General features: G+C 37.7%; 1 protein-coding gene across 1 annotated transcript in view; it reads right to left on the bottom strand.

The window, feature by feature from the left end:
* COL21A1 (collagen type XXI alpha 1 chain) overlaps nucleotides 1–13,677 on the bottom strand; it is a 185,367-nt gene that overhangs the window by 77,281 nt on the left and 94,409 nt on the right. Inside the window, exons 11-12 of the mRNA XM_057555093.1 lie at nucleotides 8,778–8,831; nucleotides 8,633–8,686 (exon numbers count right to left, since the gene is read on the bottom strand). Of these exons, the coding sequence (XP_057411076.1) occupies nucleotides 8,633–8,686; nucleotides 8,778–8,831 (108 nt within the window). The remainder of the gene's footprint in view (nucleotides 1–8,632; nucleotides 8,687–8,777; nucleotides 8,832–13,677) is intronic.

Raw genomic sequence — 13,677 nt, 5'->3', positions numbered from 1 at the left:
ATATACTTAAAGTGATGAAGGAGAAAAACCTACAACCAAGATTACTCTACCCAGCAAGGATCTCATTCAGATTCGATGGAGAAATTAAAACCTTTACAGACAAGCAAAAGCTGAGAGAGTTCAGCACCACCAAACCAGCTTTACAACAAATGCTAAAGGAAATTCTCTAGGCAAGAAACACAAGAGAAGGAAAACACCTACAATAACAAACCCAATACATTTAAGAAAATGGGAATAGGAACATACATATCGATAATTACCTTGAATGTAAATGGATTAAATGCTCCCACCAAAAGACACAGGCTGGCTGAATGGATACAAAAACAAGACCCATATATATGCTGTCTACAAGAGACCCACTTCAGACCTAGAGACACATACAGACTGAAAGTGAGGGGATGGAAAAAGATATTCCATGCAAATGGAAATCAAAAGAAAGCTGGAGTAGCAATTCTCATATCAGACAAAATAGACTTTAAAATAAAGACTATTACAAGAGACAAACAAGGACACTATATAATGATCAAGGGATCGATCCAAGAGGAAGGTATAACAATTGTAAATATTTATGCACCCAACATAGGAGCACCTCAATACATAAGGCAAATACTAACAGCCATAAAAGGGGAAATTGACAGCAACACAATCATAGTAGGGGACTTTAACACTCCACTTTCACCAATGGACAGATCATCCAAAATGAAAATAAATAAGGAAACACAAGCTTTAAATGATACATTAAACAATATGGACTTAATTGATATTTATAGGACATTCCACCCAAAAACAACAGAATACACATTTTTCTCAAGTGCTCATGGAACATTCTCCAGGATAGATCATATCTTGGGTCACAAATCAAGCCTTGGTAAATTTAAGAAAATTGAAATCGTATCAAGTATCTTTTCCGACCACAACGCTATGAGACTAGCTATCAATTACAGGAAAAGATCTGTAAAAAATACAAACACATGGAGGCTACACAATACATTACTTAATAACGAAGTGATTACTGAAGAAATCAAAGGGGAAATCAAAAAATATCTAGAAACAAATGACAATGGAGACACGACGACCCAAAACCTATGGGACACAGCAAAAGCAGTGCTAAGAGGGAAGTTTATAGCAATACAAGCCTACCTCAAGAAACAGGAAACATCTCGAATAAACAACCTAATCTTGCACCTAAAGCAATTAGAGAAAGAAGAACAAAAAAACCCCAAAGCCAGCAGAAGGAAAGAAATTATAAAGATCAGGTCAGAAATAAATGAAAAAGAAATGAAGGAAACAATAGCAAAAATCAATGAAACTAAAAGCTGGTTCTTTGAGAAGATAAACAAAATTGATAAACCATTAGCCAGACTCATCAAGAGAAAAAGGGAGAAGACTCAGATCAATAGAATTAGAAATGAAAAAGGAGAAGTAACCACTGACACTGCAGAAATACAAAAGATCATGAGAGATTACTACAAGCAACTATATGCCAATAAAATGGACAACCTGGAAGAAATGGACAGATTCTTAGAAATGCACAAACTGCCGAGACTGAACCAGGAAGAAATAGAAAATATGAACAGGCCAATCACAAGCACTGAAATTGAAACTGTGATTAAAAACCTTCCAACAAAAAAAAAAAAAAAAAAAAAAAACCTTCCAACAAACAAAAGCCCAGGACCAGATGGCTTCACAGGCGAATTGTATCAAACATTTAGAGAAGAGCTAACACCTATCCTTCTCAAACTCTTCCAAAATATTGCAGAGGGAGGAACACTCCCAAACTCATTCTACGAGGCCACCATCACCCTGATACCAAAACCAGACAAAGATGTCACAAAGAAAGAAAACTACAGGCCAATATCACTGATGAACATAGATGCAAAAATCCTCAACAAAATACTAGCAAACAGAATCCAACAGCACATTAAAAGGATCATACACCATGATCAAGTGGGGTTCATCCCAGGAATGCAAGGATTCTTCAATATACGCAAATCAATCAATGTGATACACCATATTAACAAATTGAAGGAGAAAAACCATATGATCATCTCAATAGATGCAGAGAAAGCTTTTGACAAAATTCAACACCCATTTATGATAAAAGCCCTGCAGAAAGTAGGCATAGAGGGAACTTTCCTCAACATAATAAAGGCCATATATGACAAACCCACAGCCAACATTGTCCTCAATGGTGAAAAACTGAAACCATTTCCACTAAGATCAGGAACAAGACAAGGTTGCCCACTCTCACCACTATTATTCAACATAGTTTTGGAAGTGTTAACCACAGCAATCAGAGAAGACAAAGAAATAAAAGGAATCCAAATCGGAAAAGAAGAAGTAAAGCTGTCACTATTTGCAGATGACATGATACTATACATAGAGAATCCTAAAGATGCTACCAGAAAACTCCTAGAGCTAATCAATGAATTTGGTAAAGTAGCAGGATACAAAATTAATGCACAGAAATCTCTTGCATTTCTATACACTAATGACGAAAAATCTGAAAGTGAAATTAAGAAAACACTCCCATTTACCATTGCAACAAAAAGAATAAAATATCTAGGAATAAACCTACCTAAGGAGACAAAAGACCTGTATGCAGAAAATTATAAGACACTGATGAAAGAAATTAAAGATGATACAAATAGATGGAGAGATATACCATGTTCTTGGATTGGAAGAATCAACATTGTGAAAATGACTCTACTACCCAAAGCAATCTACAGATTCAATGCAATCCCTATAAAACTACCACTGGCATTTTTCACAGAACTAGAACAAAAAATTTCACAATTTGTATGGAAACACAAAAGACCCCGAATAGCCAAAGCAATCTTGAGAACGAAATATGGAGCTGGAGGAATCAGGCTCCCTGACTTCAGACTATATTACAAAGCTTCAGTAATCAAGACAGTTTGGTACTGGCACAAAAACAGAAATATAGATCAATGGAACAGGATAGAAAGCCCAGAGATAAACCCACACACATATGGTCAACTTATCTTTGATAAAGGAGGCAAGCATATACAGTGGAGAAAAGACAGCCTCTTCAATAAGTGGTGCTGGGAAAATTGGACAGGAACATGTAAAAGTATGAAATTAGAACACTCCCTGACACCATGCACAAAAATAAACTCAAAATGGATTAAAGACCTAAGTGTAAGCGCAGACACTATCAAACTCTTAGAGGAAAACATAGGCAGAACACTCTATGACATACATCACAGCAAGATTCTTTTTGACCCAGCTCCCAGAGAAATGGAAATAAGAACACAAATAAACAAATGGGACCTAATGAAACTTAAAAGCTTTTGCCCAGCAAAGGAAACCATAAACAAGACCAAAAGACAACCCTCAGAATGGGAGAAAATATTTGCAAATGAAGCAACTGACAAAGGATTAATCTCCAAGATTTACAAGCAGCTCATGCAGCTCAATAACAAAAAAACGAACAACCCAATCCAAAAATGGGCAGAAGATCTAAATAGACATTTCTCCAAAGAAGATATACAGATGGCCTACAGACACATGAAAGAATGCTCAACATCATTAATCATTAGAGAAATGCAAATCAAAACTACAATGAGATATCATCTCACACCGGTCAGAATGGCCATCATCAAAAAATCTAGAAACAATAAATGCTGGAGAGGGTGTGGAGGAAAGGGAACACTCTTGCACTGTTGGTGGGAATGTAAATTGATACAGCCACTATGGAGAACAGTATGGAGGTTCCTTAAAAAACTACAAATAGAACTACCATACGACCCAGCAATCCCACTACTGGGCATATACCCTGAGAAAACCATAGGTCAAAAAGAGTCATGTACCAAAATGTTCATTGCAGCTCTATTTACAATAGCCAGGACATGGAAGCAACCTAAATGTCCATCGACAGATGAATGGATAAAGAAGATGTGGCACATATATACAATGGAATATTACTCAGCCATCAAAAGAAATGAAATGGAGGTATTTGTAATGACGTGGATGGAGTTAGAGTCTGTCATACAGAGTGAAGTAAGTCAGAAAGAGAAAAACAAATACAGTATGCTAACACATATATACGGAATCTAAGGGGAAAAAAAAAAAAAGGCCATGAAGAACCTAGTGGCAAGACGGGAATAAAGACACAGACCTACTAGAGAATGGACTTGAGGATATGGGGAGGGGGTGGGGTGAGATGTGACAGGGTAAGAGAGTGTCATGGACATATATACACTACCAAATGTAAAATAGATAACTAGTGGGAAGCAGCCGCATAGCACAGGGAGATCAGCTCGGTGCTTTGTGACCACCTAGAGGGGTGGGATGGGGAGGGTGGGAGGGAGGGAGATGCTAGAGGGAAGAGAAATGGGAACATATTGTATATGTATAACTGATTCACTTTGTTATAAAGCAGAAGCTAACACACTATTGTAAGGCAATTATACTTCAATAAAGATGTTAAAAAAAAAAAAAGAAAAAACTAGTGACACAGAAGAGAGGGGCTAATGAATAACACAAAGTAATGGAGAAGGATGAGACCCAGAGCACAGAGGAGGGCTGGACATTATACATGGACAGTTCATCCATATTAACAGAAGAGAGGGTGGAATATAGGTACACACACAGCAAAGAGGGTAAGTGGGGTGGGAAGAGGTTTAGGGAATTCCTGTCTGATTGCTTCATAAGGGGCACTTCAACACTGTGAGAAACAATAAGGGATAAACTAAAGATATTTTCGGAAACATTTACAAATCGCCATCATCATCATCGTCATCATCACTAACAGGGTTTAATTTTGGCTAGGTACATGCATGATTTTATTTAGTCTTTACAGCAAGGCTATGAAGAAATACTTAGAGTCCCACTCTCTAGATCTGGGAAACCAGGTTTAAAGAGATTAAGAAGTATAACTAGGAAGGTGAAGCAGTCTGAAATCAGGGCACAGCCTGGAACCTGTCACTGCATTAAGCCTCTCCATCCTGCAAAACACACACACATAACCCCGTGTTTGGGTCATGGTGCTATCAGAAAGCTACACGGGTAGATTACTCTCCCTATTCGAGAAATAAGAGAAAGATGGCCACTTCCCTAAGTTAGTTCTGTTTCTCCCTCTTATGTCATTACTGGCTTTGTTTTAATTTTTTAAACTTTTTTTTTTTGTCTTCAGGAACTCTGCAAGAAATAAAGGCACTAGCATGTTAAATTTTTTACATATTATTCTCTAATAACTCTTTTCAGCTTGGTCCTTTATTACTGTTCTCTTAACATATATATTGGAGTTCCTTGATTATGACCAACTATGTAATAGATATCACTATAACATCACTTCAGCTTTTGCCTTTCAAAGTGCAGATAATGGGGTTTATTCATGTAAGAAAGGCTCGCTCATTACATGATACTCTGTTCTGGATGCTGAGAGCAACGGGACAGTGAGATCTTGAAAGGACAATTCAAATGTTTAACACTGTAATGAAGAAACTAAACAAAATGTATCTTAGATAGAATTAATATATTTTATTTCTTAAACCCAGAGAAACCAAGTGATGAGTTGGTACAAATCTGGCTAGATTAAAAAAATTATTAATACTTCCTGTGTCTCCAGAATTGCATTGCCATAGAAAGTTTCATACTCAATTACAAAACCTATATAACCAATTAGAAATACTCAATTAGAAAACCCATAAAACCCAACCAACCCACCTTAATGTAAGTTTTAACAAAATATATTTCTCCACACGATTTAAATATATTAGGTTTCCTTAAAGCTGAGGAAGTTCTTTGAAGTACTTAAAGTATTTCTTAGAGTGCAAGGAATATCTTTAAAGCATGTTATAAAATGAGTTACCAGTTGAAGACAATTTGGTGGATAAAGGGCCCTTTCAATTTTGTAAATTCAGGAGAAATAACCCCATGCAAAATCTATACACATTCTATTTCCTGATATGTGAGGAACAAATGTTACAGTCAGCAAGAAAGTGCATATAATTTTAATTATCTTAAGTGGAAACTCCTATGGGAGTTTCAGTGGAAATCCACAAAATGGAAATTATTCTGGGAAAATATCTTAACAGAGAACATTACCGTGTGGAACAATCCCCTAAAGGCCATGGGTGATGCCTGGAAAAAAATGCCCTGAGCGATCACAAGTCAAGGCCATCTCCAGGGTATGTTTTCAACCTTCCCATTTCTGAAAGTTAACAAATTGTATTCTAGAGGAACACCCAAGGAAACGCCTTTAACTAACTCACTAAATTATTGTAGCTCTAAATAAAGAAATCCCTGCATCCAGAAGGAATGTAAGGAGGGAATTTAGAGGCAGCACGTGGTGATTTTAGGCCCACAATGACCATGTCAATCAGAGCTGACACCCAAACAATGAACTTCAGAGAACAACACCGAATGAAATCACTACTGGACTGAAAACAAAGAACTTTACATAAACATACGTCTTATTCATCTTATCTTCTTTAATAGAATGTGTGGCTTTGTAAAAGTCACCCACTTCTATTTTAAACACAGTGCAATGACCCAAAACGATAGAGCAGTTACCTTAAGATGTGACTAATAGAAGTATTGTTCTTTTTAAAAAATGTTTGTTTTATTGAAGTATAGTTGATTTACAATGTTGTGTTAGTTTCTGGTGTATGTCAAAGTGATTTTATATATATATATATATACATAATTCTTTTTCATATTCTTTTCAGTTTGGTTTATCACAGGATATTGAATATAGTTCCCTGTGCTATTCAGTAGGACCTTGTTGTTTATCCATCCTATATATAATAGTTTGCATCTGCTAATCCCAAACTCCCAATCCATCCCTCTCTCCCTTGGCAACCACAAGTCTGTTCTCTATGTCTATGAGTCTGCTTCTATTTCATAGATTATTGTTCTTTACTTTTAAATAAGGTATTTTACTCCAATTCTTTTAAGATAAATGAATAAAAAGCCTCCTTTTTTATTTTGGGTCTCTAAAACCCAAGTCAACACAAAAACAAATAAATGTATTCATCCATCCATTCCTAAATACACTTATTCATACAAGCATGCTTTTATATATTCCCCACATCCCCAAATCAGGCTACTTGTGAGAACGTTAAAGCAACAGCAACAATCTTGTAGACTAGAATGTGGGTGAGGTGCCTGACATGTGGTCTCCTAGGAACAGGTATCCACACCTTCCTAGTGGAATCCCCCATTCTCCTAGAGGAGGTTGGAGGTCTCTCATGATACCCCCAGAGCATAAAAATATAAGACTTCTCCATTCCTGTGGGCCTGGCCTGCTCTCCAGCACCTCTTAAGATGCACCTCCATCATTTTAAATAGGCAGAGATTGCCAGTGGCTAAAAAGATTCATAGAGGCCCAGGGCCACTGAGGAGACAAGAGGATTTAGTACCACTTCTTCCAGAGTTCTATCAATTATTGCTGTTGTTCTGCCTTCCCTGGCTCTCCCCACATTACAGAGCTGTCCTGACCTATTCCATCTTCTCTGTTTCTTTTCCAGACACTAACCCTTCTGTTTGCTCTAACATTTCTTGCCCATGACACATGCCAGCCCACCCCATGTGACATACCAACCACAACCTCGCTCCTTGATAAGCAAAACAGAACAAAACAACAGGCATTTATTTAAGGAAAACCCTGTGCCAGGGACCACACTAAGTATTTTTCATATATTATCGCATTTAATCCTTACAACAAAGCTATAAAGAAATCCCCACTGAGTTAATGTAGAAAATAAGATTCAAAGCCATCAAGTCACGTGCCAAGATCAAACAGTTTGAAAGCAGCAGACCCATCATGAGATCTGCCAGGGGTCCATCCAGAGATGGTACCTGAGCAGCTACAATTTTCTATAACCAGCATAAGTAACCATAAAAACATAAAATAGACGGAGTCAAGATCAGTGTTTCTCAGGTGTGAATGCTGTGCACACTATTTTTAAAAGGCAATCATTTTGCAAGGATTGGAGCTAGAAAATTAGTACAGGTTTTTATCAAGAGCAAACAGAAGGTCTTCAAAGAACGTAGAAATAAGACTGTGCTTTAGGAATTAAGCTAACAAATCATCATGGGGATTCGAGCAAATTCCAATGGGCATCTTGGACGTGGACCAGCTACCTGGATGCAGGACTAGATCCCTGGGGAGGTACTAAAATATTGAACATATTTCAAGAACATGGCAAATCTCAGAGCTGTAAAAAAGGAAATCAGACAAATGTTGTCTGTACCCACTGAATCCCTACAAGAGAAAGAAGTCCAGTAAGGCTAAGATAGATTTCTGCTGTGGAGATGGACACATGGCTGTCTGCGGCTGACATGGGAACACACTCCATTCACATAATGCTCTTCCCTCTAAGAAGGTAGCTCCCTACAGAGCTTAATCACAGAGAAAGAGCATGGTACCAGGGCAATGCCAATACCTGTGCCATCTGACAGTGGTCATCTAGTGATAACCACTTTGATCTAGTGATAAAAGCCTCCTGTGAGCTTGATCAGCCAACGGCCACTGACACATTTCTGAGCTGACATCTTGGAATTCACCAAGATGAACACTATTGAATGGGAGTCATCACAGATTGCATCCTTTGTCTTTGAGTGACTAAAGCAACTGAACACACCTTTGCTTGTATGTATTTACCTTTTCTCCATCTCTCCCCAATTCTCCTTTATAACCTGGCAGTCCTCGTGCTCCCTAAATTAACCACAAAATAAAATTCTGTTAGTTAGGTGTTTTGGTTCACTAGAAATGGTATTTCTAAAATATGTATATACAGATCACATACTTGTACTCCTGGGGATCCTGGAACACCTGGTGATCCTGCCATTCCCTGATATCCCTGAAGAAGAGGAAACAAGAAGTAATTAATATTTCATCATATTTACACAGAGCAGCCCTCCATTTCAGAATTCATTCCTTCTCACATTTCTCACACCTTACGACTTCACTTCGTGACTGTTTAAGAAACCAAAATAACAAAGTGGCAAAATGCTTAATAAGGAATTCACATCCTTCAGTCTTTAGGAAAAAAGGTCTGAAATATCTCTAGCTCAATAAAATTATCCAGAAATGCTTTGATTAAAAGGAAGGCTCTGGGAGGGAAATAGAGAGCCAATGTTCACAGTTCCTGGAGAAATGTTCTGCACATTAGAAACATATTCAATGTATTCAAAAGAAAAACATCTAGGATTGGAGGATTAAACAAATGTAATACATTTTTAAACTACCTTATGGCCATCCAAGTTAACCTCTGGAATAAACTACATCTGGATGAATATTATTCTTCAAGGTAAGTCTATAACAGCCTTTGGTTTGCCCATTTTAGAAAGTTTACCCCCCGAACATGGCTGTGACATGTCCCCACACCTTCCAAGGCTGAACCATCTGCTGAGGTCACTTTCATCTCCACTTCTTCCTACACATCCCTCCAGAATCTGGAGCTTTGGTAAAACAGCACAACTTTTTCAGACAGAGGCAAAGTATTCAATCTTCACTCAGCACACAGCAACTAAACTCCAAAACAAACTTGCAGTCCCTCAACATTTATCTAGGTTTACCAGGGTCAATGTCAGGTTGACTTGGACCACTTGGCACTGGCAAACATTTACCTATCTTATTCACATCCCATCTTCCTCGGATCTTACTGTTTGGGTACAGTATTCTGTTGTCAAGAGTTATTTACACAAATCTCATTAATGTTTCCAATAACATCTTCATTCTTGAATCTAAAACCTTCGTTTCCATGTGGCTATTCATGGGTGTCTGCATGGATCTTTGTATTCACCCACTCACTTGTCAGTACATTTTTAGCTGTAATTTCAGAAACATCAGAATTCCTTGCTTTTCCAGTCCCATTTTCAAATATTCCTCTTACTATTCTTTGCTAGCTGTACTAACAATAATAGCAATACTAATGGTTGTCCCAAAAAGATTAGTCTTAGATTATTGTTTTTCTCCTTTTATATGCACTTGCATTTCTCATTTTGTAAAATGCTTTCAGCTACTCCCAGAATGAGGATGACTATATAATTTCCATAACCAACCATCAGCCTTTCCCCATTCAGTTGTTCACAGAATTATTTTTTCTCCTGTATTCCTCAAACTCAAATATTTCTCGAGTCCATTGGTCCCATCCTTAAACATTTTACTTCACTGTGAACGAGTCTCATAATCAACCTCTTCATACTCCATACAAAACAACCTGCAATTTTCAAACTCATCATCTGCTCTCTGGGCTGGCACTGTCTCTGTGTCACTGGATTATGTTCCCTTGAGATTAGGGACCAGGTAGCATTTATTTCTATATCTCTATAGAGATATAGAGAGCATTGAACAGAGCATCTGCTACATATTTTGTTAATCAAACGTTGGAAGAATTCACTTCTAAGTCATCCATGTTGCACTCAAGTGTGAAAAAACTCTCCCCAAGGAACCACGTTTGCTTGAGCTGCTTCCAGTGGCAAATTGAAACTGTTAGTAATACCACGTGGCTCACGTTCTCAAGATCAGTGAGGAGAAAGAAGAAAGTCAAGCTACACAGTTTGTTCAGCCTGGTATCTCTGCCAGTCTGGTTATCACTGAATCTCCTTCACTCTGGAATCAGATAGGCCTAGAATTGTATTTCAGCTGTCACTGCTAGCAGATGCCTACACAGAACCAGGTTACCTATAAATGCCACCTCCTAGGATGTTCTTTAGATCCTTCAAAACCCATGTGCACTCTCTGGATAGTCTGACATGACTTGCAACATGCTATTGTAACTGGAATAAATAATAGTAACAATGATTTATATAGTATTTATCATGTTCCAGACTACGTATTTCATATATGTTAATTCACCTAATCCTCATAGCCACCCTTTAATGTAGGTTCTACATTATCCCAATTTTCAGATGAGGAAACTGAGAACTTGCCAAAAGTTGCATAACAAGTAAGTTGACAGAGCAGGTGGAAATACCCTCTTATCAGAAAATGCATCATGGCACATCCAATCTTAGGATTCTAGAACAATTCATTGTATTCAAGGGAGTCCGTTTGCCAGACTAGTTTTAAATTGGTTAGAATTCTGAAGACCCAGAGGAAAGGAATGTTCATAAAATTACTCAAAAGAAAGTTACTATGTATCAAAATGGTTGGTCATCAGAAAAGTTCACATTTAATGAATTAACTGCTTTCACATTTTTTTCAAAAGTTAAGCCAAATGTCATATCTGCTTTATTAATTTTTTTTCAGAAAGTTAATCTTTTGTAGAGGATCAAAAGCTGCCATGCCATCTCTCCCCTTCGAAGAAGAAATAAGTGAACGTGTTGCATTTGTTAGAGAGGACACATCATATTTTAATGGATTAAAGCAATGTGGAGATGCCCCAAACAATGTTCCCAGCTCACCTCTGACTTATAATGTGACCTCAGGCAGACTCATCACATCCCCAAATCCTGGGAGGCAACACAGTGAAGTGGAAAGGCAATGAATTTTGAAATTGGAAAAGACCTGGGGCTGAATTTTTCCTCCTCCCTTGACTTTCTGTGGGACTTGGGCTAAGTCATTTTGCCTAGCTAAGCCTCAGTTTCTCACCATAAACTAGGATAATAATACCCACTTTGCTTCTGAAAAGAAACAAATGGACTCACAGGTGAAAAAGTCTGGCAGGCGTAAGGAACTCAGTAAAGGTGAGCTTCTTTCTTGTCTTCAGACTCAGTGACTATTGTGCAAAGCCATGAGAACACTTCTGCAGAATGTTATTTTGGAGTCTTAATGGCCACCATTAGAGCATGAAGAATGGCATGGCTGGGCATCACATCATGACAACCTTTCTTCAGCATGCATACAGATCTAATGCTGAACGTGTGAACAAGGTCTCTGTGTATTTTTTAATGGCCCTGTTTACTTTGTCTTTAGAAGAACTGCAATACAGGAATAATCAATGCTTCCCACACTATAAGAACCAGCTTGTTGTTGTTTTCTTAACTACAATGAGATGCATTCTTGAAAACTTAGTTGTATCAAGATATTCAATGATTATTTTAGAAGCTAGAGGAAGCGTGATTAGCAACAAAATAAAGAAAAACCAAAACCACGTTCAAGCTGGGAGATCCCAGGGCAAATCACCAGAAGAAATTGGATGAAATTCAGAACAACAAATTTTGGACTAAAAATCAGGAAAATAAAGGTTAATGGGGAGGAATATTACAACACAGAACACTTTCCGAGAGGAGCAAAAAATAAAACATTGGTTGACTCATAGCAGGGTACATTAAAACAAGAAAAATGCCCTGAAACAGGAAAAATGATAAGCTTTTTATATAGCTTACTGAGTTTTTCTTTTTCTGAATATACAAGTGTCTGTCTTTTCTTGTAGAACTGTAACTTTCACATGATCATTGACCAACTAATACTGTTCAACATTAATTTTGCCATTTAGCAATTATTAGCAGGCCCAAATACCCACCCTACCCCCAACTGCAAGATTTCTGAGAGTATGTAAGTCTTTTCCATGTTCACACAAAGTCTCTTTGTAAATGAGTCATTTTTAGGAAAAAAATATTCTCGCTGCCAAATTGTAGGGTTGAAGAATACAGAATCAATTTACTTTCTTCCATGATTCAGAGTTCCGATGCTCCAGGAAAGATGTATAGCTTTGAAAAGGAAATTAAGAAAATAAAATCATCAAATGTGCAAGGGTCACAATCTCTTCTGAGCCCAGTTCTAACCATACCATAAAATATTCTGCCAATCTAAATGTACAGATTTGTTTCAGTAGTGAGGATAGAGTCGTTGGTTTCCTTTAAATATTCTAAACTTAAAAACGAGAATGAAATCTAGAGAAATCTCTTTGGACGTCACTCTCCTTTTTAAAATATAAGAAGGTGATTTAAATTTTATACTATTACATAATTTTCTTCAATGTTTCCCAGAGTTCCAACAGAGGCTCTTATGTACCCAGCCAGGGTAATTAGGTAACCAAAATTAAGTGTATGCTTTTAATGTGCACTGTGGATTCCTCTAGGCATTGGCAGAGTTTATAACTCTACACAACTAAATTCTACGAATATTCATAAATCTGTCTTTCCAGGTATATCTACTATAGAAACTAGTTTGTTTGTCACCTAACCCAACTATGAGTCAAGGAGTTTATAGGCTTTAACTGATTGCTCAAATTACTTGAGTAATAGATCACATGAATATCTGTAAAATATCACCTGCGCTGAGATCTAAGGAAGAACTGTGATGCCATAAGGGTCAAAGGGTAGCAGTCAGGGGAAGCTTCCAGAAGACACAGGCTCAAAGGAACAGTCAAGGAAGCACAGTGCAGCAGAGGGAGCCCTTCAACGTGTCCTGCGGTGTGACGGGATGAGACACATTCATGGAGAAGAAAGAAGAGAGAGAGCATGAGGAAGCAGCCTGCAAAACAGGACCAAAATGGGAGGATGGAGGCTATGCACACAGCATTGTGGGTCTGATGAAGGACTTTGATCTCTATCCAAGCCACTCAATCAGGGGGTCACACAATCAGACTTGAGCTTTGCACATGAAAGGAAAACATTGCCTGCCTTTGACAAATAATCTCTGCAGATACGGTTCTGTTCTTAGATTCACAGATGCAATTAAACTTAGCTAAACTGCCTCATTCCCTGAGTGAGGTTACACTTAAAGTTATACTAAGCTTATTTCAAAAGGAGAATGCA

Source organism: Balaenoptera acutorostrata, chromosome 10 (genome assembly GCF_949987535.1).
Source record: "Balaenoptera acutorostrata chromosome 10, mBalAcu1.1, whole genome shotgun sequence".
Classification (NCBI taxonomy): domain Eukaryota; kingdom Metazoa; phylum Chordata; class Mammalia; order Artiodactyla; family Balaenopteridae; genus Balaenoptera; species Balaenoptera acutorostrata.
Note: the sequence above shows the minus strand (reverse complement) of the source record. Positions and strands in the feature narration are given on the sequence as shown.